This window comes from Syngnathus scovelli, chromosome 2 (genome assembly GCF_024217435.2).
Source record: "Syngnathus scovelli strain Florida chromosome 2, RoL_Ssco_1.2, whole genome shotgun sequence".
NCBI classification, from domain to species: domain Eukaryota; kingdom Metazoa; phylum Chordata; class Actinopteri; order Syngnathiformes; family Syngnathidae; genus Syngnathus; species Syngnathus scovelli.
This window is the reverse complement of record NC_090848.1, coordinates 8,365,789-8,392,216: the sequence shown is the minus strand read 5'-3', so window position 1 is coordinate 8,392,216 and position 26,428 is coordinate 8,365,789. Positions and strand designations below refer to the sequence as shown.

The 26,428-nt window shown below is 42.1% G+C and overlaps 1 protein-coding gene across 5 annotated transcripts in view; it reads left to right on the top strand.

Moving 5' to 3' along the window:
- Nucleotides 1–25,219, top strand: part of LOC125987835 (novel protein similar to vertebrate membrane associated guanylate kinase, WW and PDZ domain containing 1 (MAGI1)) — a 37,908-nt gene extending 12,689 nt beyond the window's left edge. For 3 of the 5 annotated variants that reach the window (XM_049752363.2, XM_049752361.2, XM_049752362.2), the window contains exons 3-16: nt 405–521; nt 6,949–7,068; nt 8,686–8,859; nt 10,977–11,139; nt 11,672–11,736; nt 13,106–13,267; nt 14,443–14,935; nt 15,120–15,639; nt 16,086–16,149; nt 16,222–16,635; nt 19,942–20,142; nt 20,289–20,512; nt 21,043–21,181; nt 22,086–25,219. In XM_049752363.2, coding sequence (XP_049608320.1) covers nt 405–521; nt 6,949–7,068; nt 8,686–8,859; nt 10,977–11,139; nt 11,672–11,736; nt 13,106–13,267; nt 14,443–14,935; nt 15,120–15,639; nt 16,086–16,149; nt 16,222–16,635; nt 19,942–20,142; nt 20,289–20,512; nt 21,043–21,181; nt 22,086–22,999 — 3,770 coding nt within the window. In that variant the 3' untranslated portion in view covers nt 23,000–25,219. Of the gene's footprint in view, nt 1–404; nt 522–6,948; nt 7,069–8,685; nt 8,860–10,976; nt 11,140–11,671; nt 11,737–13,105; nt 13,268–14,442; nt 14,936–15,119; nt 15,640–16,085; nt 16,150–16,221; nt 16,636–19,941; nt 20,143–20,288; nt 20,513–21,042; nt 21,182–21,424; nt 21,529–22,085 lie in introns of all 5 variants that reach the window. The other 2 variants (XM_049752364.2, XM_049752365.2) reach the window with 2 other exon arrangements.
- The last annotated feature ends 1,209 nt before the right edge of the window (nt 25,220–26,428 follow it).

The following is a 26,428-nucleotide window of genomic DNA, read 5'->3' as shown; positions in this document are numbered from 1 at the left end:
CCAAGCGACCTGTCAACAGAGCGTGTTAAGCGTTTGAGATGATATTAAGTGATCAGAGAGATGAAATCCAGGCCCAGGTGATTGGCTCTACTACCTCCCCCGGTGAAAGCCTCAGTTGTGAAGTGCGCGGCAATTAAGTTCAGGAGATTGTTTGGTATGCATGAGGGAGCTGCGAAAATGCATGTGATTCTCAGGTGCAATGCGAGGTACGAGAGAGAGAGAGCGAGAGAGCGAGCGAGAAAGAGATGGCTGTGTGTGAATTTGCCTATAATGCTAAATTAAGCAGCGCTTCGTTTTAAACGTTGCAGCACAATTTGCTTCTCATCCGTCGTCAGATTTGATGAGATCAAGCGAGTGTTCTTTTTTCCTTGACGCCATGCTTGTTTTCTTTGCCCTTCCCTCAGGCGCCACATTGTGCAAGGATCTCAGGTTGTACCTGAGTAAGTGCTTCACACCCGGCTCAGTGGATAGCACACTTCAGCAGGTCATCCGAGAGAACCTTTACCTCCGAGCTGTACCTTGTAAGTCACCCATGATGCTCTTCATCTTGCCTTCAATGTATAGTTTGCTCTTTACGCAGCACCTTTTATATATAGGCCCTATTTCTAATTGGTTTGTTTAAAAAGTGCCTGAATGGATGAGGAAAAAAATGCGGCTGAAATGTAAAAGTGAAATGAAAATAAAAATGTCAGGAAAATGAGAATTGAGTCTGCAGTAAGTTCAACTCTTGACAAAGATGGTCTTGCTTTCCTCTTTTAGCCTTTCTCTTTTGCTTCCATGCTGAGTGAGTAAAGGTCACATCTTCTCACATTTGTTGCTCTTTGTTCCAGCAAACAATATACGTACCCTGTCCAAAGATAGACGTCTGGTCACCCACTTTTGAGACCAATCAATCTGTCCATCTGTCCGTCACTCAATGTCCTAATGCTCCTAAATACAGTACATGGATTTTATTTAGAATTAGCAGAAAAAAAAAAAAAGACTCCTACAATGTTTGTACCTGATGGCTTGTTCAGATCAATTAATCATATCACACCAAAAATAATAGAAGTGCCATTAAATTAGATTGCGGCCAAGAACAACATCATCATTTTGGAACATTTGCGTGTCGAATTTTTTTTTTTGCACCGGGTTTATTCTCAGAGGCTGTCTCTCGCCATTCCAGTCATCAGCCACCGCTCTGGGCTACTCCTCTTTCCTTCTTTTGGTGTACTGTCTGTAAAGCTGCGTACAAACTAACTTTCTGTAAGCCCCTTGAGAAAGAGGTTGCACAAGCCGTGTAATTTGGATGCTCATAAATGAAATCATGTACAATGGCAGCCAAAGGCGGCTTGTTGTCGTACATCTGTTGCCATGTTAATCCCCTCTAATGTATGACGTCACTGGAAACAGCCGAGGGATATAACAGACGACTTTGTTTTTTCCCTCCCCAGTTATTTTCCCTCCTATTTAGCTTGTCATTTTGGGCCCATTTAGGTAGACAAGACGGACCACCTAATGTGCCAGAAGTCTTAACCTATCTGTAAGAACAGGGCGTCTTCTAATCCTCCCCGTTAGGACAGGAAGTAGGTCATGTGACGCAGTTTGCTGCCAATCATCATGACCAAGCTCTCCCACCACTCATGTGTGCCCAATGTGGCCACATATCAGAATAAAGCCCTAGCTGACCCTACCTCGCCTGCAAACGCTTTCCTTTAGAGACAACCAGGCAGGTCGAGCTCCTTGAGTCGTGCGTAGGCCTAATCCCCTGATCTGTTGACATGACACCGTAAGATTCTGTTGTTGTCATGCCGATACCATGTGTGCATGCACACACGCATGCTCTCCTGATCTTGACAGCTTGAGAGCTGTCACGAGCACTCGTAATGAAGTCACATTTTCTTGGATTCTCCTCGAGGATGAGGCTACTGGGCTTGATGTAGCTGGACTTTGATGATGAGGATTCGTCACTGTACTGTATGTTACTCCTCTTTTCAATTGACTTTTAGTTTCATTTACGCTCTCACATGGCAGTGTAGTGGACAAGGAGGTAGTAAGGGTGCAAAATTACAGGAATTATTTGACACTTTATATTGCAATTAACAATCCAGACAAAATTGAAGGTTGACTCTAAGAGAGAAATAGAACTTGAATTTGTTTGGTGAAAATATATCCTTGCGTAATTTGAATTAAAAAGTTGTGTCTTGACATACAAGTGCTCCAACATATGAGTTTGTTGAGTTATGAGTTACATAGTTATATATCACCTGGATTTAATTTAATTTTATTCTATTGGAATCCTACTATTGCCTCATGCTGCCACACATTACATCCAAATATAACCTGACAAATTTCATGTTTTTATGTGATAAATACGATGATATAACGTAATACATTTCAACTGGAACTTGCATGGGTACTCTGGTTTTCCTCCCACATTCCCAAAACATGCATGTGGTTCATTTAAGGCTCGAAACAATCCATCAATGTGAATGTGAGTGTGAATGGTTGTTTATTTACACATTATGTGTTCCCCGCCAGCTCACCCGTGACATTAATAAAGATAAGCGCTCAAATGTGAATAGATGGATGGAATGCTCACTAAAGTCTCACAAGTAACTAGATAAAGGATAGAAAAGGCTTGCCATCCTCCCGAGTATCTTGATCCTGTTTGTTCTTTTCAAAGTGTGCTTCTTGTACCTTTGTGCTATTTAAAGAACATCTCGTTTCTTGAAGGCTTGTCATAAGACAACGTGCTTTGATCCAGGAAATAGCATTCCAAAGCCGCCGTGCATAAAAATGGAAATGAATGACAGAATCAAGCAAATGAATGTTACGCTACAAATAACCTCGAGGGGAAATGGGCCCCGGGAAAGTGTCTGTCGCGAACTGGTGTTATGTAAGGAAAATTGACAGTGGTGCTTTGAAATACAAGTTACCTAAATTCGTTCTGCGACTCAAATCGTCTTTGTCCCTTGAAACAAATGGAAATGACATTAAATACCAACACAAACAAATCCCCGAAATAAACATGTTTAATTTGGTTTTGTTTAATAATAATTTTAGATAATAAAGCTTAAAGTAATACGACAATTGAATAGAATATAAGGAATCATACAGTTTGTGGAGCATGATTTTTGTGCTGCTCCTTCTGTTGTTCCTGTCTTGGCCACCAGAGGGCAGTGTGATACATTGAGACCAAAACGACAAAACAGTGATTTAGTAAGCTGCAATCGTACCCACAACAGCTTGGAGTCTCTTTTTTGAAGAACTGTTTGATATTATTGTCACTTGAGTTGAAATGAGAGCTTGTCTCTCCAAAGTTGGGTCACTGGATTTGCCTTGACCTCACCGTCTATGGCCCAATGTGCTTTTGTGGACAGACGCAGACATGCTTTTCCAGGTCCACATCACAACAGAAAGCTTTTTGTCAAACTCTTTTGTTGTCATTTTCCGTCTGCGACCTCAAAGCAGCTCAGCTTTTTCCCCCCCCTCCCCATCGCTGCGATTTATACGCCTGTTTCCAACGCAAAGTCATTGTTTCAAGGCCCTCCCCGTCTCGCCTTTCTGCCATAAAAGACTTCTCTAATTACAGTCAGAGATTAGAATCACCATTTTCGTATGCTGGTGAGCGAGACAGCGAAGGAGAGCCTGTGGCCTTTTCAACTGCGCCGCTCGTCATTAGCGGTTTGTGTGCGGTGAGCTTGACGGACAGCTTTGTCTGCTGGTTGATACGGGCTTTTGTGTAATTACCTCGTCAATCTCTATCGCACTCCTGTCCTCTCCTGAGGATCGGCACGTAGCATCCGCAGGGACGGTCAGGCGACGGAGAAGATGTCAATAATCCATCCCGAAAGCCTTCCCGGACTCTCCCCGCAGGCACTGACATGCCATGTGGATCTCCTCAGAGGGCGCATAGATAATGAGTGCCAGACTTGCACCATATCAGCTGGAGACGTCGTGTTTGTCCGGAGGGGAGGAGCGGGATTATTCACATGTCAGATATCGTCATGGGGATTTGTTGTTGAATTTGAACCCTTATATCCTATTTGGGTCAAATTTGACCCATTTTGAAAGTTGACAGTCATCAAATTTCAGTAAATGTCATTTTTTCACCTTGACATTTGATGACCTTTCCTCAGGTGAACTAGACGTGTACATTACACTTTCCCTTTACCCTCAAAAAAGGATTTTTCATCCATTTGTTAATGGAAGAAGCCTTTTCATATATTTGAAAAACAAGCACATATGGACGTTACCTCCTAAGAGCAGAAAACAATCGTGATACATTCTGGAAGATGAGCCGGAATATAAACATTATAATTAGCTACAGAATCAGCAGGTGGATCAGGAAGAGTGTTAATAAGCCCGAGGGCAGGGGCAGACGGAGATAACAAACGCCTTGTGTTGCACATTTCCTCAGACATCTTTCTCTCTCATCCCTCCTGATCTCCCATTTCTCCTTGAGTGCACCTTCTGTTGCAGGCAAAACTCAATGGGGCACAACATGAAAGGCACGAACATAAATTAGGGAGAAAAATACTTGCTACTTTGCCGACAGAAATTAATCATTGGTATGTACAGTATAGTTATTTTGTGGGGACAAATATATTTTTTGTGCACGTTATCAAATGATCAATTCTTTCACACGTTTGACCTATTTTTTTAAATTAGTATTTTGTGCAAGCAAAGAACCTATTTTGAGCAAAAAAACAAATTGTATTTTGTTGCCATAAATTATTATTTTATACATATGCATGTTGTTATACTTACTTTATGGACACAAATTAGGATTTTCTGGGCACATATTACTTTTGTGCATGTCATTCCTACAATTTTTTTGGGCTGCAAATTTGTATTTTGTACCTTTTTAGTGGGCACAAATGAATATTTTTTGATCATGGTGACCTGCTTCATGGGCACAGATGAGTAATTTTTGTACACGTTAAAACTATTTGTGGACACAAAATATTTTGTTGACACACATTTGTATTTTGTATGCACTTTTGACCTATTTCATAGGCACAATTTTGTAATTCTTTTGCACGGTATACCTATTTTGAAGACAAAAAAATAGGATATTGTTGGCACAGCCATATTGTGTACGTTGTGCTGATTTTGTGGACACAAATTGCCAGTTGCAAATAGCGTTTGCTGAGAGAACTGGGAATTTACAGTAAGTGCAAGACTTCTTGCTACCACACAAAAATAGCTTTAGTAAGACTGGTCAGATGGATGATGATGACTATAGTAATGTTTGTGTGTCCAGTGCACGTGTCCACCAAGCAATGTATGCGTGTGTGTGTGTGTGTGTGTGTGTGTGTGTGTGTGTGTGTGTGTGTGTGTGTGTGTGTGTGTGTGTGTGTGTGTGTTGCCAAGTTCTCACTTTCTGTGCGACGAACTACTCCCAGGACAGCGGCGCATTAATCACTTTTATTGGCTGCCTGGGTGTTAGGCGCCAACATCAGATGTGCTCCCGTGGGAGAGTGGGACACACTCAGGGTGATTTTGTCTCAGGAGATAAATGACTCTATGGAGGTCAATCAAGGTGTATAACAGGTGGAGGTTTTTTTCCACCCCAGATTTGTCTGTCTGCCAGATGTAAAATGGCACAATAAAGAGTTTGTTTTGGCACCTTACCTCGGTGATCTTGTAATGATGTGGTGTTGTTTCTTTGCTCTGTTTCAGGCCAAGGTCAACAAGAATCAATTGTGATGACAGATCATTGATCATCCGAGTGCTCCGTCTTTGCAATGGCAATAGAAAGACTTTCACAGTGCCTCATTAATATTTCATTCAATTCCTATCGATCTAGCAGAATCAAAAGGCCTTGCTAAATGAATTGCCTGCACCTTCAGGAGCCTGAACAGCACAAAAGTTTTGTTTGTCGATGACTTTCCCCCCCCCATCTGAGATTCGTGACAAAAACAGTGCTACCATTTAAAAAAAAAAAAAAAAAAAGAACTATTTGGATTGGTTTTGGCCACATTTGACTAGTTAAAACAATTACCGTATTTTCTGCACTATAAGGCGCGCTGGATTCTAAACCGCACCTTCAATGAATGGCCCATTTTAAAACTTTGTCCATATAAAAGGCACACCGGATTATAAGGCGCACCTTCAATGAATGGACCATTTTAAAACTTTGTCCATATATAAGATATATACATTTGGCCCGCTGGCCGGACTTTGGACACGCCTGCTGTAGTGGCTCAATATTGGTCCATATATAAGGCACACCTGATTATAAGGCGCACTGTCGGCTTTTGAGAAAATTGGAGGTTTTTAGGTGCGCCTTATAGTGCGGAAAATACGGTACTTAGTCAGACAGACTGGACTTTGCTTTGGGAAAAGACTTCTGAAATTTTGAGAAGTGTCTCACCCCATACACTCAATTCGCTAATAAAACTGCTTGAACTGAGATTGCGGGTGGTGGTATACATGGTGAGCAGAGAGCAAATATATGCTGGGGTCTTGTCACTGTGTTTTATAAATAAACTTGGAGCAGTGAGTTTGTCTGAGTGAGTGAAGAGAGGAGCAATTAACGAAAAAACAGTACGGTGACTTTTAAAGGGAGCAAAGCAGATGGCGGCTGGCTGTGGAGGAGGCTTTGTGAAGCTGATCATTATCGTACATGTCTGCATTCTAAAATTGGGAAGATGAGAACAAGAAGAAATGTCTCCGAATGTGTTGATGAGGATTTGCTCACTTGTGTTTCAAATGTAAGCAAAGTGTCAAGCCAGTCAAACCTCTATGAGTTACAAACATGCTTTAGGGACTATTTATAGCTTGCTGAATCGCTGTTTAGCTTAAACACTGAGGTCAGTGGCTTTGCTATAATTTATGACCCTCGGATAAAAGCACGCTGCCTTGATTAATTGGCAGATCATCCACTTAAGAGCTTACAGCGTTTCCAGCCTCGTTGCTTTGATGTACGACTTCATATTTCATGTTTTCTTCCTTTCCCAGGCACGACTAGACCGCCTAGAGTGGGAGAGATCCCCGGGACAGACTATAACTTTGTCTCCATTGAGGAGTTTTTTTCTCTGGAGGAGTCGGGAGCGCTGCTGGAGAGCGGTAAATTTAAAGGTAGACACAGTGGCACGCGTCATTAGTCACATCTCGAATTGCTTCGTGTCAGCACGATACAACATTAACATTTTATTAATTAAATAGCAATATGAGCATCACAGAGGCAAATTGCTGAACTAGTGGTTAGCACCTGCGCCTAACAGAAACAGTTGGGTTTCGAGTATCGGCTCCGGCCTTATGTGGTTCCATGTTTTTAACAAAAAGAAAAAAAATAAGCATATTATGAGCAGCAGCCAAAGTTTAATCATTTGGTGGCTTGGAGACGAAATGTTCTCTCAGTCAGTGAAACAAACATGCATGTAATGTTTCTTTCAAATTACAGCTTTGATTTCCCCCTCTTTTATTTAATTTTAATTTTAATTTACTTCTATCATTTCAACCATAGCGTTCTTTAAATAAACATAATGTAATGTACCGTTTTATTATTATTATTATTGTTTTTATTGAAAAATTGCAGTTAATGTTTACTATCGCCACGGGCTGGCTAGAACCCACTGCAGAGCAAATGTTTGACACGCCTGTTTTACCCTACAAAAGACTAAAGAGAGACGGGAGAAAGATTGGCATTAACCCAAGGTTAACTTCAGTGTGACAAAAATACACAACTTCAAAACAATGTTTTGTGTAATTATGCTAAAATGGACTAATCACTGCTTGTTTATTTTATTTAAATCAGGTGACTAATATTTATCTCTGCATTGTGAGTTAGGCAAAAGATGCTCAATCATTTGTTTTATTGGTGTGACATTGCATTATAGTGTTCATTTTTAGCTTCAATTTTGCAGACGCCCCGCGGGTTCCACCTTTGTAAAGGCTTAAAATGGTCGCATGTATTAGCATCCATAATTTATGAGCATTTAATGGGAGCAATAAATTATTCGCGCCTTACCTGTCTCACATGTGAAATTGACAGATAGATTGTTTGAGCTAAGAACACAAAGCGAGTAGCTTTATGCCACTTCATAACACGTCGCCTGGTGTTGACATATTGCATTAAAAGGTGACTCTTTCTTCAGAAGCGTTAACAGATCGTTATAGAACTCACTGTAGTGGACTTTATTTGGTTTCATAGCATCTATACTATGATTAGTATTTACAAATATACTAGGTTAAATTTTAAGTTAATCTTCTAGTTTGATATTAGAGGTTTGATAGCTGTATTTATGTTACTTAATCAGTGAGTCAGTGACTGAGTGAGTCAGTTAGTGAATCACTCAGTCAGTGAGTCAGTGAGTCAGTCAGTGAATCACTCAGTCAGTGAGTCAGTGAGTCAGCGAGTCAGTGAGTGACTCAGTCGGTCGGTCGGTCGGTCGGTCAGTTCCCACTTAAAGTATATTGTCAAACTAAACATATAACCCAAATAATCATATGTGTACTTAACTAAGCACCAACTAATTTACAAAAGTCATCTAGCTTAGTACTAAGTCCAAACACCATTGTGGTGTAAAGCCCTTAAATAATAGATACATGAACACAAAGGGTGCAACCACACAGGTACATCGAGTCCTTGAGTTCCACATGTCTGCTTTGTAGCTTCAGAAATGGTGTCACTGTTGATTTTTATTTTCAGTATATGCACATGCCTCCAACTGCGTCTTGCCCTGTTTTTTTCAGGGAATTACTACGGTACGCCTCGCCCTGTTCACATCAGCACAGAAAGCCCCCCCATCACCTACCAGGAGCACCGCAACCTGCTCAGGAACTTCCGCACGCGCAGCAAGTCGCTCAGCAACCTGGAGAAGGCTGCAGCCCAAGCCGAGCGTGTTGACGATGACCTGGGCCTCCCGGGTAAGTATCAACAAAGAGTCACAAAGCATTGCTGGCCGGTGGGACGGCTGACCTACATTAACAACCTCCATCATGTTACAGTGGTACCTTGAGATACAAATGATCTATTTTACTCCTTTTTCTTGGTTCTGATGATTCTTTTCACTTTGACTTGCGTGCACAAATTTGATCTAGATGTTTGATGGCAGTCACTCAAATCAACTCACTTGACAACAAGCGACAGTTCAGCAAAAAGTGAACATCTGATCAAAAAGCTTTTTAATGCCACTCCTAGTTAAATTTAACTGTCAAACTAAAAATAAAAGAAAGAATTACATCTTGTGTATTTAAAAAACCCAGCGCTTAGACTTTTATTCCACTAGCTTAATGCTAATGAGAACCTAGGTTGAGGTGCTTTAGCCTTTTTAGCAACCCTTGGAGCAATGGACTGAAAAGATGGTCCACTAATATACTAATGTCACTAATATCAGTGCTGTACTGATGAGTTGAAAGAAGACTTGTTTGCAAAACTAATTAAACTGTGTTATATATGTATATATATATAGAGGGAGAGAGAGAACTTGTCCACATTATTATTTCTTTAGTTGAGACGTAATAGCGGTGGTTTTAGTTATGCAAATCACCACTAAAAGCCCAAATACCAAAAGCACAACCCGCTAGCAGTGATGATACAGGGCTCCTTTTATCATACAAGCGTGCTTTATATTGAACCACTCTAAAAGTTCAATTGTACAACCCGTCGCCGTAGTTTCAGCGTGCGTTTGAAATGAATCAGTCATTAGTGCGATTAGCATGCTCTAAATTCTCAGTAGGGTTGCGGCTTCATCGATTGCTGGACTGGCTCCACAGCAAGGTCGGGCTGCCCTTAAGACAAGTAAGCATGGCACTAACCAGATAAGTCCTGCACTGCCGTGATGGAGACTGAGGAAAAAACGTAAAATGAAAGGTCATCAGATTGTGTAATGTCGTTATGGCTCCAGAATTTATTGCTGGTTCTTAATTTTTTATGTTTATTGTACATTTGATGGTTTATAGGCTGAGCCCTGCAAATCAGGGGAGGGCGGTAATGAAGGGGGGGGGGGGGGGGGGGAGTTACTCTATTTCGGGGAAATTCCGGGAAGTATCATCCAAGTCTGCAAATTATTCTGAATCGATTATTAATATCATATGCCCAATTGAACGGGTAAATTAATTCTGACTCGTTTGTGAACAGCACATATGTACGTATGTATATCTGTATATGTTTTATCATCAGTGAAAAATTACTAATATTATTGCTGTTTACTTTGTTTCTTTAAGTAGTTGTGAAAATCTGATTGGTTTGTGTCTGGATGACTGTATTATACTTCCCCCCGGTGGCCAAGCCACATAAACCAGAAGGAGCTGCAATGAATTTATCTGCAATCTGATCTACAATATTGAATTCTTTACATTCTGTTTAAACATGTATAATATGTTTTATGAAGTGTGTGTTATTTTTGTTATTCAAAAAAACACAAGTAAACATTTTTCTTGTGCGTTCTGGAGATGCTGGAAAAGATTATTGACAATCTTTTCAGTGGGTGAAGCTGAGTTGAGATTGAACGGTTTTGATTTAAGAGCATGGTCACGGAATTTGTTGTTAATTGTCTCCATTCATCAAAATGATGTTTTAACTAATACAATGGCTTACAATGACTGAGCAGTGTGTGGCGGTGCATGGGATGGCACTCTCGTGATGGTCATGCATAAAAGTGTCAATTTGGATGTGGTCCAAGAAGAAGGGAGTCATCTCCTCCAGCTTGTGCTGAGTCATCTTTTGAACTCAGAGTAAGACTGTAAGGACGGGTGGGCCAGTGCCGACCTGTGATCAACATCATTCAGGTCCACCTTGGAGCTCATGGCTGAAGGACGTCTTAAAGGGCAATTAGGAAAAAAAATTATCTTCCTTGTGAGTGGTATACATGCACAGTCATACATGCTGCCTCCTGAGAGGGAGAAGGAAATTGACAGAAATGCTGACCTCAGGACTTGCAGAAATGCCAGCATTGGGGCATGGCTCTCCTTTTTAGCATGGGATGCATGTGGTTGATGACACGTCACCTTTCAACTCTTTTTTTTTTCTTGACGTCCTACAGGAGGACATCGCTCACCGACAGGGCGCCGGGCATCAAGTGGTGGGGTCGCTTGCGTCCTCGAAAACGGCTTTGTGGGCAACAGGGCTGTAGCCAGAGGGAGAGACGTGATGGCGGATGACTGGGAGCAGGCTTTCAGCGACCCGGGAGACGCTCACTATATAGAGTCAGTACTTTCACATCCTCTTGTTAGCAAAAAAATAATCAAGTCAACCCCATTGGAAATCACCCAAGATACTAGTGACCCAACCTGAGTTTTTTTTTATTTTGCTGTGAATTGTGAGTACAAACTACGATACGAGTCTTGCATGGGGGCAGTGAACTTTTCAGTTTTTGCTTTAATCTTTGCTAATTATAATAGCCTTACTTTTTAAGTGACCGATATTTGAACACAAACAGTGGAGCAGCACATGTAGACGAATAAAACAACAATACGCTCAAGCATATATTATTTATCCTCTGAGAAGAATATTATTATTACTGCAGCCTACTGAGAAGCTGAGATCTGCTCCCTACAAATCCTTTTTGGGGTTTCTTAATTTTTTTCCAGAAATGTTTTTACACTCATCCTTAACTTCAATGATGAGTATCGGACATGGAGGCAAATGCTCCTTGCTGTAAATTCTTGTGTGGTTTTTTTTTGTGCCCCCATTGTGATGATGCTTCTTTGCATTTCCTTTCCCTTTTGTCTCCAAAAGCCACAAGAGGACCAGCTGGCAGAGTCCTCGAGCTCCAAGCAGGGAATCGCTCTACAAAAATGAATGTGAGCCACTTTTTGTCTTTCTTTTGTTATGTCCTTACAATTTGTGCGCATCATTATCGGGACAGCGGTAGCACGTGTCACCATAGAGCAGCTTAAACGACGCTACATATTTGTCAAGTACGGAAATAACAGCCACAGCCAGCTGGTTGAAGTCAAATGAGATGGAATGAGCTTTTGGCTGAACCGGGACGGCTGAGTGATTAAGGCCGAAAGCTCGGCATCCGTGGCATTTTGCCAGGCTCTTCAACTAAGGCTGGCGGCACGGTCGACATTTTTCTTATGCGATTCATCACATGACTCGCTGCATAAATCGAGGCAGTATGTCTGGTAAATTTCCTGAAATTTCCCAATAAATTTCCAAGAGAATTTAAGATGAGAAATTTAGAAACGACAGTGACACACACTTCGGGTTGTATGTTTGTAGTCCCATTATTTTGCAGATTTTTTTGGTCCAGTTTAGTTCTGTTTTGTTCAGCCTCCTGTTGAAATAATTACATTATTTGGCATGTAATTCTACTGTAGATCACTAGATGGCGACATTTATCTTTGCGACTAAATTTGAAAGATAAATGAAAGCACAGTATTTCAAGGTCAATCTAGTTTTGTTTGAAGATTATTGATATGTCAGATCCTCTCCAATCCTACTTGTTAGGATTCTACAGAAGTGACGACTGAAAGTTCATTTTGTAATGTACATCTGTTGGCATGACTATTAATGTATATTGTGTGATTGTTGAGTAAATTAGTCTGGAAAACATAGATTTGTTTCCTGTAACTACAAATGCAAATGAACTATGTACAATGTATGTTCACTGTATTTCAAATAGGAAAATCCCATTTCAAATCAATCAATCAATCAATCAATCAATAGGCGGAAGGAATCCTGAAGCAAACAAACAAATCCATTGAATCGGATTACAGGGGAGAACCGTTTTTGAATTTCCATCCGTAGGTACAAACGTGTTTGTCGATATGTGCGCTGTGATTGGCTCATGGCGACCAGTCCAACGAGCACCGCACCTCTCACCCAAAGTTAGCTGGGTTCGGCCCCAGCTCAGCCATGACCCTGATGAGGATAAGTGCTATGAAAAATGAATGGATGGATGGGCTCATTTTAAGTGCAAGTTAACTTAGTCAACTAATTTTGTGGAAGTGCCATCTGGTGCACTTTGTCTCTCTCCTCCCTCACTCTTAAAACCTGTCAACAACTATTAAGTCGCACAAACACAACTCAAAGTGTTTTATTGCTCTTTTGCGCCAGTGCTCGCCCCACGGCTGTCCTTTCGCTTTTATGACTGACTTCCCTCTGAGTTAAAATGCTAACTTATGTTTTCTTTTTTTTATATTGTGTCACTGTCATTCTTTTCAGGGTTCACCGAGTATCCAGAGGAGCTTCAGGGTTTTCTTGTGCGCACACATATGATCAAGGGCTCCCGGGGCTTTGGCTTCAACATTGTTGGAGGCAGTAAGCCAAGAGAGTTCCTTCAGGTCTATAGTGTGACTTCGAGCGGACCCTCGGCTCTCAAGACAGGTGACTGTGCACTCAGCATTAGTGCAGAACTGCAGTGCATCGCACCGAAAATTGAAAGGTGAACGTTGGTGTGATGCGTTGCGAGTCTACACTACCCCAGCCGCGATTCAGCGCTACCTCGATTTGTTGTTCCTTGCAGAGATGGCAAGTCATGAGCGACATTAATTATATTTACCCAAGTAGATGTTTTGATAAATTATATACTTTTAATACATTTATTAGTGTAATTAAGTTACTGATTCATTTCACATACATTTTTTATTAGACAATGCATGTGCAATCAATTTTCCTAACACATAACTAAAATATGCTTTTTTTTTTGCCTTTGCTGCTCCACCTGTCCTTATTTTTATCAGTTTCATTACATCTAGAAATATTCTTCTGCTGCAGTATAGTAAATGTATTGTAGAACTACTTTGTCAAATCGACCACATGTTCACCTCACATCTGACATTTTCATTTTCACTACAAGGTAAACAACACAAGTCAAAACAAAATGTCAGCCCAACAACAGTTCAAGCCTAAAAAAATCGCAAGCACCACTGTAATAAGAACGCACTGAGTGAAATTGGATCATATCCCATGGCACCACAGATGATCTTCTCAAAGGAAATTTCAAAATGTGAAACTTGGTATAACAGCAGACTGCGCATCGTAAGGACCTGAAATATTGCAAAGCCCTTTCAACATTTTCTCTCTTCTATTCAACCTCTTAAGGATTAGACTGAAAATTGCTGATCTTCTGCGGCAAGTGTATATTGTAATCAGTGGTTAATCCCACCGCACTAATCTGGAGATCATATCAGCATTCGACTCACTGACGTATGTAAACACGCTGGCACCGAAATGTCGGAACAACTTGCGATCGACACTGAAGGGAAGCAGAGTGCAGACTGCCTGTAGGGACCGATTGAGTCGATATCTGTTAATAGGCTGCGTTTGAGGATTAGTCGCTTGAATTGTCCACACCCACACAATATACCAAAGGGTGGCGGCCTATTTAGCGGTGACGCACCACGAGACCTCTGCAAAGTCAATTTCCTTCTCCTGGACTCAGGGGGCGAAATTGTTTCTAAGTGGAGTCGTCACCAAATTATTTGACAAATGCAAATTCTCTAAAAGCTTCATGTCATCATCTAGTCGTTGTTTCAATGTGTGTTTTTGTGCTTTGGTAGCGGACATTCTGGTGTACGTCAATGACGTTTGCGTGTTGGGAGTGTCTCACAAAAAGGTGGTGGAGATGTTAAAATCCGTCCCCGTGGGCCACGGTGTGGATATCGCCGTCAGAAGAGGATACCCCATGTTATACAACCCTGACGGGTGCCCCAAAGAGTGCTTGCTGGACAGCAACGACCCCCTCCTACTACCCACCACTACGCAGCCTGAGCCTCTTCACCATCTACCTCGGCGCCATACGCCCACTCCCCAGAGCCGCCACTTAAACGGCGATTACGTGGAGCCCGGCGTGTTTCTCGACGCCAACGGAAACGCCGCTTCTTTTGCCGGAAGACAGTCGTCACTGAGACGTTCTAGTTTGAGCAACGCCGCCTCACCGCCCTTGACACGCCCGCCTCGTTCCCTGAGAACGCTCGCCCGACTGCAGTCACTTGACCCCACCCTGGCCAGTCAGAGTGATAGTGAAGTTGTCTCTGCTATTGGGTCACACAGGTAAGAAACAACCATGGGTGGCATGTTGTTCAAAAAAAAAAAAAAGAATGTTAATGGCAAAGCAAGAATAGGTGAGGGTTAACTGTAATATTGGTTCAACATGATTTAATTTGTGATTCAACACATTTTACAACAGAGATATAAAAAAATACGATTAATTTCCTAACGTCTTTTTCCTCGTCAGGGCATCAATGATCCGTAATCACAACAACAACTCGCTGTCGACCCCCCAGCATCCTTTACGTTTCGGCACATCCATCAAGTCATCGGAGAGCGACCTATCCACTTGCACGCTGCCCGTGTCTCGCCTGCAATTGCCTCTGTCACCCAAGAGGCCGTCGTCATCCCCGGGCGGCCCCCGCAGCGCCCACGCCCACCTCTTCAGGCCGCAGCCCTCACACCTTCGACCTCTTCTGACGCCAGAAAGCCCCCGCCGCGGCTTTAACGGTCTCCATGGCAGCGCAACATCCGGTCTCGGCAAGATGGCAAATGCGGGTTTCAGCAAAGGCGAGTTGGTGCCGGTGGTGTTGGCGCAGACTGAAGCGGACAGAGGCCTGGGGTTTAGCATGATGGCCAGCGGGCCAGGGGGTGAGATGACAGTCGTCAGGAGAGTCTGGGACAGGAAGCAATGCAACACTCTGCAGCCAGGGGATGCTATTGTCAAAATTAATGGAGCTGATGTGCAGAGTCTCAGCCTTGCTCAGGTAGGAAACGCTTGACCACATTGAATCAACAACTGATTTGAATGAAGGATTAATGCAATCAATGCTTTTCAATCAAACAATGATCACTATCCTGGGTATTTGTTTTAACCTTTCAAAATTTTCCACTCTTGTACTTTTTTCACCCAAAAGTCCTTCTGTGAAATTCATTCACAGTGAGACATTTGACAAAAAATCTTTACTCATTCCCATACCTAATTGAAAATATACCACATATCAAATCATTTTGGAAAGTATTTATAAGTTCATTTTCTACATGAACTAATTCAAAGTTCAGTTCACAACTTTTAAAATGAACTAGTTCAGTTCCTAGTTCATAATTGAAAATTTATCAACTGAGTTCATTGTTCCAAAAATCAAAAAATAAAAATAAAGGTTGCTGCGAGCTGTTACCCTCCGACATATTACATCATATTTTTCACATACAGGTACAAACGGTTCTTCAGGAGCACACCAAACAGGGAGAAGTCACACTGTTGGTGTACAGAGGAGGTAAAAAAACTTTAAACTTTTGTTTTCTTGGTTGCTTATTTCTTACTGTTTTCTCTCTTTCCTTGTCATCAGGCATCTATCAATCCGCCATCTCCCCCAGCTCCGTTCGGCGACTCCCCCCTCCTCTGCTCCGTCCGCCTCCCCCGCCCGGTGGCTCAGACCACTCGGCCATCCTCACCGATGCCTTACCCGTGCCCCGTACGTCATTTGGCACGCCGCCATCCACGTTTTCAACAGGTTCTTCGCTGATCCAGAGCACCAGCTTCTTGGAGTCCATTCCAGTCACTCTGACCATGGAGCCCAAGGACTGGATCAGTACAGGTCTGGAGGATAACGATGGCAGAGTCATAGAACCCGATTCAGGCCTGGAAATGCGAGAAGACGAGAGGGCCCGACACCTGAGAGGGTTTGATGTGGAGCTGAGGAGAAAACCAGGAGAGGGTTTTGGCTTTGTCATCGCCTCTCAGGATCTGGAAAACATCAAAGGTTAGTCACAACTTCAGACAGTCACAGTTTTATTGAACATGTTCGAAATTTCTGTGCACTCACAAGCATTTGCCACTCAATGAGACATTTTACCGAACCACAGACATTCACAGTAACGCTTACAACAGTGTGGAACGTGTGAATGCTGACCCCATGTGGAGAAAAATGCACCTCGCCTGCACCTCAACTATAGTTCATAACATATTAATTGTTGGTAATGCAGTGTGAGTGAAGTTTTAAAATTTATATCAATAGTACAATCAATATTAGTATACTAACAACTAGAAAAAAACAAGAAACAAAGTTTTTCTTTTTGATGAAAGAAGAATTTCATCTTTCTTTTGGTTGTTTCATTGCTTATATTGTCAAAGAACGCAAACAGCACACAGGTATGACTTGATAGAGATTTGTAAGAAAAAAAATTAATTAAACAAATTATCTTTACACTGATTACTGGAAAATATACTAAATAAAATTTAAAAAAAGAGTAAAAATAAAATTAAAAAAAGAAAATAGAATAAAACTCCTATTTGTGTCACCTAATATTTTCAGATGCTTCTGTATGCTTGGACAAAATGACATTTATGTGCGCTTCCACCTGACAGGACAGTTTATGTCCCAAGTGTGAGGGGTCTCATCCTGTCTTGATTGTTGAGTGTAAAGGGCATCCTTCTGATGTATGGCCCAGTCAGAACATCCTTTGTCTTCAATTGGCTGCCCTCTGTTCCAACGTGGTGCACTTCAATTTGCTTTACGGGCCAAGCCAACCTGCGCGATTAAAACATCTTTTCATAGCCAGATTGATGTTGCGGTGGCACCTGTCTCCAGTCTGCTCTATCTTCATTGCGTACTTGCGCTCCCTCATTTATCTCCTGTCATGTCCCAGAATGAAGTCGTCGTCCCTGTCGCTCAATGTAACCTTCTCCTTCACTCTTCCTTACTTGTTCACGCTCCCTCCCTCACCACTCCGCCTCCCTCACGACTCCTATACTCTGCAGTAAAAATGTCCGGTCTGGTTTTTCCAAAGATTAAAACCCAGCCTCCCTCCCTCCCTCCCTCCCTCTCTGCCTACCCACCAACTGCTCTCTCCGTCACTGGCTGCTTAAGAGAACTGCTCCTGTGGCACTGAGGGAACATCCTGCATTTGAGCTCCTGGTTACATCTGAACGTCGGCGTCTTGGAGAACAGCATGACACGGAACTGAGGACTTTTCTTGGTTGATCATTGAAACCGCTACTCTCCCAAGAGCCATGCTGGAGAGACTACAGTCCGCTTTGAGGACTGTGAAGGAGTCGAAACGTAATGATTTGCTCTGTTTGCTTCTCCTTTCTTGATTTTGGTTCGCTGCAGTGTTTTGTCCTTTGAATCGCCTTTGAATTATTGAGCCTGAAGTTTTTGCTCAGCCAGACGTGTTGACTGTGTGCCATGTGAGAGTTGCATCCACATGCTCGTACGGCCGTGACGTAATTTCAAAACTAAATTAAGATGTGTTACATGTTATTTTGGTGTTTTGCCAAGGAAAAGGATAGTTAAGACAGAAACTAGAGATTTTCTCTTATTCTACAATCAATAGGGATATGTTTAATTGAAATACAAACATTGTCATTGAGAGTATATTTTCCCAGAAAATGAAAAATACTCAAAATGCCAAAGAAGCTGCAGTGTTGTTTTGGTCTCGTGATTTTTGTTATTTTTTTCCTAGTTGGTTTGTCCTAAACTAAAATGCGATGCACTCTTTCAATAACCAACAGGGCACTATCAAATGCATGTTTAGTAACACATCCGACAGATGCTGCTTGCTCAGGATAAACAGGAACCTGTCCTCTCAGACATGTGAGCAGGCTGCACGAGCTGATCCGTGGCTTTTTCATGATGGCGGAAGGTGGAGTGGAGGGGGGAAGCTGGTGCTGATGCTGGGCAGTGGTTATTCTCCTCATTGCGGCACGTTCTTACTGTGCTGGCTGCGGTGAGATGACTCTGGACAGGACAACACGGAATGCCGGAGGGAAGAACAATTTGATAGGAAGGGAGGCCATTTGGGCGCATCTGTGTGGCGGCGGCGGTGGTGGTGTGTGTGTGCGTGCGTGTGTTTGGCTCAACACATCAGCGTCTGTGTGTTGAGTGAGTCACTGTGCTTGCACGTGAGTCGGGGCTTGTGCATGGGTTTGGAACGCGTTCTCTGGCAGAGGTTGATGTTCCGCTGCTGCTGTATTATACGCAATAAGAAGACTATTTGCAAAGCTTTGACCTGATTGCCATTTCCGCTCGGGCCACCCAGATTATCAGACCAAAATGAACATGTCACATGGCCTCTGAATCAAGACAAATGAAGAGACCTGTACAAAATGAACACTTTTTCTGCTTTTGCTGGTACAGTTGAATAAAATAAACATTTTCATTTCAGTTTATAAACTACTGACAACATAAATGGTTGATTTGCAATATAAGCGTTGTCTGATGCCACTTCCAGATTACTCTAAAACAAAACAAAATCAACAGATTTACCACTTCTTTGTATTCAAAACCTGACACCTCAACTCTGCTAGCTTAATGGTAACATTTAATGTAGAAAGTCATAGACAGGCTAATAATTAGCATCTATGCGCCAGTGATATAACGCTTAAGCAGTGCATTTATGAAGACAAAAGGTGCAGCAACACATGTAGACAGACATATTAACTACTCACAGTTCCAGTAATATATTCTTTATCCACTGCAAAGAATGACTAAAAATGTTCAAAATACAAATAATGGTCTTGTGGGATTTTTTTTGGGGGGGGGTTCTTAATGTTTTCTATAGCTATGACTTAAACATGAAGTGAAGGCAATTTAGATTTGTGGCATTGCCTTTCAATTGTCTATTTTTATCCATTGTGTGAGGAAGTCTTCGTGCCTCAGCTGGATGAATTGTTCATGCTGCTGTGTAGGTTAAACAGGGACGCGGCTGAGAAGAGCTGAGTGGGGCCAGCTGTTGCCAACAGAAGGGACTATTGTAGAGAAGTGCATTTATAAACAGGGTGGGAAATGTTACTCAAGAAAAAAAAATCAGGCAGCGTTTGTGAAATCCACCAAAGTGCTCACTATTATTATAAGGTGCAATTCATTGCAACTCCTTCTGATATGTGCAACATGGCCAACAGGGGGCAGTATACATACAAGTATGGTAACAGAATGAATAAAATGCATGTCTGCTATCAGAGTTTCTAGTTCATGTATGCATGAGCACAAATATTGGCGTAAATATGTGTCAAGAAACATCACTTCTCTGGAATTTATTTTGTTTCAATTCCTTTCTTCCCTGTGCAGCCGCATCTCTTCTGCCACACCGTTTTGTGACAGTGCGTCGAGGTAGCCCAGCAGCCAAGAGCGGTCAAATCCGGCCTGGGGATCGACTGGAGGCCGTAGAAGGACGCTCGGTGGTGACGCTGCCTCACCGCGAGCTGGCGCAGATCCTTCGCCGAGCAGGGAACACGTTACGCCTCACTGTCGTGCCCCGGCCAAATGCCTGTAAGACAAACGTCCCATTTGCCTCGTCGTTCCCAAAAGTATTTGTCCAAATGCAATGCAAACACATAATAGAAAATACCATAGAGCTCAGCTCTAAATAAAATAAAATACCACAGCTCTGACGTCAGCAATATTATCTTTTCCAGACTCAACCAACCTTTCAGAATCAACTGAGTATGACCTCGGACACAGAAACAGGAAGGGTCAGAAGTCACGCCCCAAACGTGATTCCAGGTATTACAGCGTTAACTTGGATCGCGGCCCCTCAGGATTTGGCTTCAGCCTCCGAGGGGGCAGCGAGTACAACATGGGCCTCTACGTCCTGGGACTGATGGAAGGAGGGCCTGCCTCGCGCAGCCAGAAGATCCAGGTGACTGCTTGATTCTCATAGTGCGTATGCAGGGTCCCTCAAATGCAGGGGTCACCAGCATGGCTGACCCCAAAGACCACATGAGCACAACCTTGCCTGCAAGCTGAATCCTCATGGTATTTGTGAGTTCCCAAAACCCAGAGGATCCATCTTGTCATGAGCCCGCTGATTTTCTTCGAGGCGAACCACTGGTGGTGCGGACCAATCACAAAGCTATAGTGTGTTTGTATTTAATTCTGTTCTTGCAAAATCACCCACAGTTTCCTTTTTGAAAGAACAGCTAGAGGCGCTTTGTTTATTTTTAGCTGCTAAAGATGCCAGTGATGATATTATCATCTGTGGTAGCCGTACCAGTAATGGCAAGAACCGTGAGAGGGAGCGCTGCGCCGCTGTGGGAGTGATCACAGCCAACTCCAATAATTGGCCAATTATAGCAGCGTTTTTCATCTCCTTCAAATGTGTTGTGCTCGTCATGTTGTGAAGGTGAGTGTCAACAGTTGTTTATTCAGACAGTTTGGATCCACGTGCAGGTGAGTGACCAGCTTGTGGAGATCAACGGAGACAGCACGGCGGGCATGACTCACAGTCAGGCGGTGGAGCAAATCCGCAAAGGAGGCCATCGCATCCACCTGGTCCTCAAGAGAGGAAACGGATATGTGCCCGACTATGGTGAGAAGCGATAACGTTCTGTACATTTGAGTGAAAAAGTCTGGCATGAGAATAGGAGGTCTTCAAAAGGGCTTCTTCTTCTACTTTGTATGAATGTTTACTAGAATCCTGTCTAACTCTTGTCTTTTGGCCACACTTTCCTTCCTGTAACGCATCCATACTCATATTTCTCCTTGGTTTTACATGTTCTCTTCTCCTTTCTCCTGCCTTTCCTCCTCATTCTGCCCATTCTTTTTCTCTCAGTGGAGCTCTCCAGTTTGTCTCTTTGTATGACCAACTCCAAATTAGGCGAGCCTTGCTTCTATGTGGTTGGACGGACAGAGAATACGCGGTTGGTAATGGTTCCTGTTAGTTCTCCCATTTTCTGTCTCTCTACATTCTTGCACTCGGCCGCCGTTGCATGTGTCCTCGCATACGGTTGTGTTTGGAATAATAGAAGTGAAACATAGCATGAGTACAGCTCCTTACAACTTCCTCAAATGTGAACTCTGCGTAATATATACTGAATTAAAAAAGACTACCCAGAGCTCTCAATAACATCATTACTGTCTACTCTAAACTTATAAAATACTCCTAACTCCGGAGTAATAGCATGCATAGCTCCAACATTTCGTCCACTTGACCTCAACCCTGGATTATAATGTACCTGTGGTACCTTGACTTGCAAGCGATCCAATTTGTGAATTTTTTGGTGTTCTTTGTTCATATTAATTTTGATAGAAAAAGATAGTTTGAGATAAAAGTGATTTGAGTGTGGTTATGGAGCAAATGAAAGTCAAGGCACCACTGTACTTTGAGAAGCCCAGTTGCATACAGATCTCAAGCGTGATAAAACTCACTTTGATATCAAACTGCACGACACGCTTCTCAAACATGTTTGTTTACCTCTCACCCCTCCCTCCAGGCCATGAGCACAGAATCACCTCCCCCTCCCGCCTGCGGCACCCCAAGGAGCAGGGTATGGCTGCAGTAAACCCCAGCAGGCAGAGGGGGCGCAGCTCCAAGCAAAAAAGAAGAAGCAAGTCTTTGGATGGACGAGAGAAAGGGACAAGAAGGCGTAGAAGGCGGGGAACGGGAAGTCGCTCACCGTTGCGGAGCCCCGACTCACAACCCGGGAAAGGGGAGGGCTCTAGGAGAAGGGCATCTCGGAGTTTACCCAGAGAAGCCCTGCCAACGAATGACAGTCATGTGAGGAGGGTGAAGAGAACAGAGAGAGAGAGGAGTAGAGAGAGGAGGGAGAAGAAACAGGAAGTCGCTCCTTTGGAGGAGGATCTGGAAGACAAGGTCCACGTAGAAGAGGAGGACTTAGAGGGAGTACGTGTGCTGCCAATTCCGAGTCCCAACGAAAAGCTTCCCAGGCCCAAATGGGAGAGCGAGGAGGAGCCTGATGAAATGGGGGAAATCGCCGCAGGCTACCGTCACATCAAGCACCTCCAGGGCTCCGTGGACCATGATAATGACGACGAGCAGGGTGAAGAAAATCTTCAGAGGTTTGCGGAAGATGAGCTTTCAAGTGATGCACAGGAGGAAGAATTATCAAGTGACACAAGGACATATTCCATCTCTCAAAGGAAGCCCTTCTCCTTCCTCACTTCCGCACTTTCCTTAAATCAGCTGAAGGACGATGAGTCAGAGTCCGGAGGTAGCCAATCAGACGACACCATGTCCGCCGCCAGCATCTTCGGCCAAACGCTCGACCTGCTGCCTGGCCCTTGGCTGGCTCCCAGTCGGCAGAGGGTGGCCCGGGTTGTCACGGAGGACGGGCTGTCGTCGAGGCCCAAGGGCCAACAAGCAAAGCGGAGTGACGATGCCACTTGAATGCAATTTTGTTGATTCGGCAACACTCACCTGGTACCATGGCAATTTACAAACTTCAACATTACTCACAAAAAGTTTGTCGCATCACAAAAATATTTGACCTTATCGGCAGTAATTTGTGTTGACCATTCCAAAGTTTACAGAAGGTGAAATGAAGTTCACTTCTACTTCATCTTCTACTTGATCCTGAACTTTTTGTGAGTAGTCGGGTGTCGTTTTAATTGGTCATGTGCATGGAAAAATATCATGGTACCAACAGCTTCTCTTATGGCAGCCATGCTTGAAAAGTAATAGCAAAGCAAAAAGAAGAATTCTCAGACCAGTTAAATTAAATTTGATCATTCCCCGTGGCACATCTGATGATACTAACATGCCGTTAAACTGTTGTTGGGAATCACCACTCTTTTCCGGCTTGTCAGTCTAATTGTTTTTTTATCTAGGATTATTTTTTAAATATATGGAAAACATAGTTCTGCAGTCTAATCATCTAAATAGAAGAATATTTGCACAATTGATCATTTCAGTGTGGCAACGTACTTCTCAGGTAGTGGGACCGTATCTGTGCTTGTTTGGCAAGTTGTTATTCTCCCCTGGCAATTTAGTCCTCTCTCTTTCCCCATCTGTCTGACGCCATTATCCCCCATGAATGGAAACTGATGAGGACCAATTGAATTGTTTTTCTACTGGAACTTGTTCTGGATTCTTATCCCAAAATTTGTGGTTGTATTCTTCGTGCCTTTTTACAGCTGATTCTTGGCTAATATTTCATGTTGTAAATGCCCATTATAGGTATTTTCTTGTTTCTCTGGGTCACTTTTCCCTTTATTCTGTTGCACTTTTGTCTTAAAATTTGTTCCAGGGTAATACAGTAGAGCAGATATTTTTTGTAACTTAAATTAAAACAGATATAATAAATATGCATAAAATACACATACAGGTTGAACTTTTTCATTCATGTGCTAAAAAAATCTATACATCATCAAAATTGGAAGTCAACAATCTGTGCCATAGTTCTGCCCAATGTGACTAAATGTTCTCAAATGTGCTTCAATAAAATATAAATACACATACTTTTTATATTAAAATTGTTTCTCCTACTTTGAGATTTCTGTTTTCAACTGAATTGTTTTGCAACAATGAAAAGAAATTTTTTTTTTATTTTTTTTTTTTTTTAAATATCGGAATGGGACTTATATGCACCACGGTTGTCTGCTTCTCACTTCCATCCTTTCTGTAAAGTATCTGCTCCTTTAAAAAGTCTGCATTAGTCTTCATTTATACCTCATGACGACTCCAAGCAATACAAATGCAATCTGCCCACGCTCCACTGTATATGTCACAATAATTGTGATGACGCAAATCCCCTTTTCAAAGCCCCTTTTCCTCAAGGTGTGGCATTCTCCACTCAAAATATATTCTGTAAATATGTACATGTCCGTAATTATTAATCTCTACTGTATATGTCACGCAACAGCTGTCCATTTATATTGCCACTTGCGTGATGTAAAGTACACGAAAGAGCTTTTGTGAAGGACCGAGTAGATTTTTGATCGTGCCAGCACGCCTGGCTCATGAATGTTTTCTCCTATGCGACTTGAGTGTGAATTAGGATGCTCACTTTTTTTTCCTCAAAATTAGTGAGAAATGCCTAAAGTATGCAGCAGGTAGGCGGGTTTCAATTTTTATGCCCATGCGTTACGTTGCCACGTTTCCTTGGTAACAAACTCCGTCATCCTGATCCTTATCTAACTGTGAATTATAAATTGGAATTAATGGGGTCCTTGTAAATTGCTCAACAGCTCATCATTATCCATGGTGTTGTATCAAATACGACAATGTGTTTTTTTCATTGTGTTACAGCAATTGAAAAGATATGAAGAGAAACTTTGAGATGTTATTTTTCTATAGATTACCTTTTTTTTTTCAATTACTCAGGTTATCAGATACTTAAGCCATTCGGAAGGGAAAGTTACACATTTTCATAAAACAGACTGTTATTATCGTGCTGGAAAAATCCTCTTCACACGTTCTTGGATTTATTTCCAAAATTGATGAAATACCGGAAGAATGACACCGCCAAATCCCTGATCAGTGTCGATTCAATTTCACTTTTTTTTTTTTATTATTATTTTTACTTCCCAAAGCAGATGTGAAGATCTGGAGCAGATCTGAAGTGTAAACACGTTGTAATAAAAGTGAAAATAAAGTGCTGAACCAATATCATGTCGTTTATTAGTTTATTTTAGGAACCACGATTGGACAGCAGGTGGCAGCAACAATACAGCCGAATCGCTCTACTGCAGTCGTTCTCATCTCACGTTTTTTCTTTTGTTTTCTTAAAAATATATTGTGCAAAACATACTTTGTCTGTTATAGTTTTAAACATAACACTGGTCGACATTTTTTTCTTTTTTTCTCTTTTTTTCTTAATCAGAGATGCAAATGAACCTTTCTAGATTAATTTATTTTTTTGCACTGATTCAGATTCTGTTTTTTTTCCTCCGGCATATGCTGTTTTCATAATGATACTATAATAACAATAACATAATAGTAATATATTTGGAAGGGCTGTTCAATACCACTTTTTTATTCCAAATAACCAAAACAACGATACTGCTAATACTTTTCATACATAAAATTTCCACAATAGCAATGACAGATCATTTGAAAGAAAGGCCTATATCCAGCATTTTTCCTTAACACTGCATGAACTGAATGAAAAAGCTTTATTATATTCTCTTTGGAGAGAAAGTTTGAATGTTAACTTGAGAATCATGCCCAGAAGTTGAGCTGATAAAACTTTGAGAGCACATCTATCATAAAATGCAATCCAGATCTAGATTCTCCGTGTAAATTATTAAACCTGCTTTGGACCACAACAGGGATTTTACATTTCCCACAGGCCCACGCTAATATTATCTCACCTATGTGAGCATAACAGAGACACAAGAGGGTCCACACACAGTAGGAGCACTTAAGGAATGCAGCTAAAAATAATTCACTGTGAGGCCCGCTGGTCTTCTTTTTGTCTTTTTTTGGATATGTCTCCCTAATCTTATAAAACACTCCTCCTGGTTAATATACAGCATAGTGTACCATAATTCATTTCCGGTGACGGTTCTCTTTTGCAGCAAGATTTTCTCTCTAGTCCAGACACTTACAGTGTTAATTGACCTACAAGTTGATGATGCAAAGTTGGATGTTCTCCGGTCTAACGTGGCTTGGAAGATAAACCCTTCACCTTTTTTGTCAATTGCTCTGCTAAATGACCAAAAAGGGTTACAAGTGATGGAAAAGTTCCGTTGACGAGGATAACGCAACAATGAGCAGTTTTATTTTGAAATGGTGAAGTATTGGATTAACGCTATGCTTTATTTTGAAAGTATTGACCGGAAGTTTTTTCATCATCATCACTGCCATCTTGCCTAT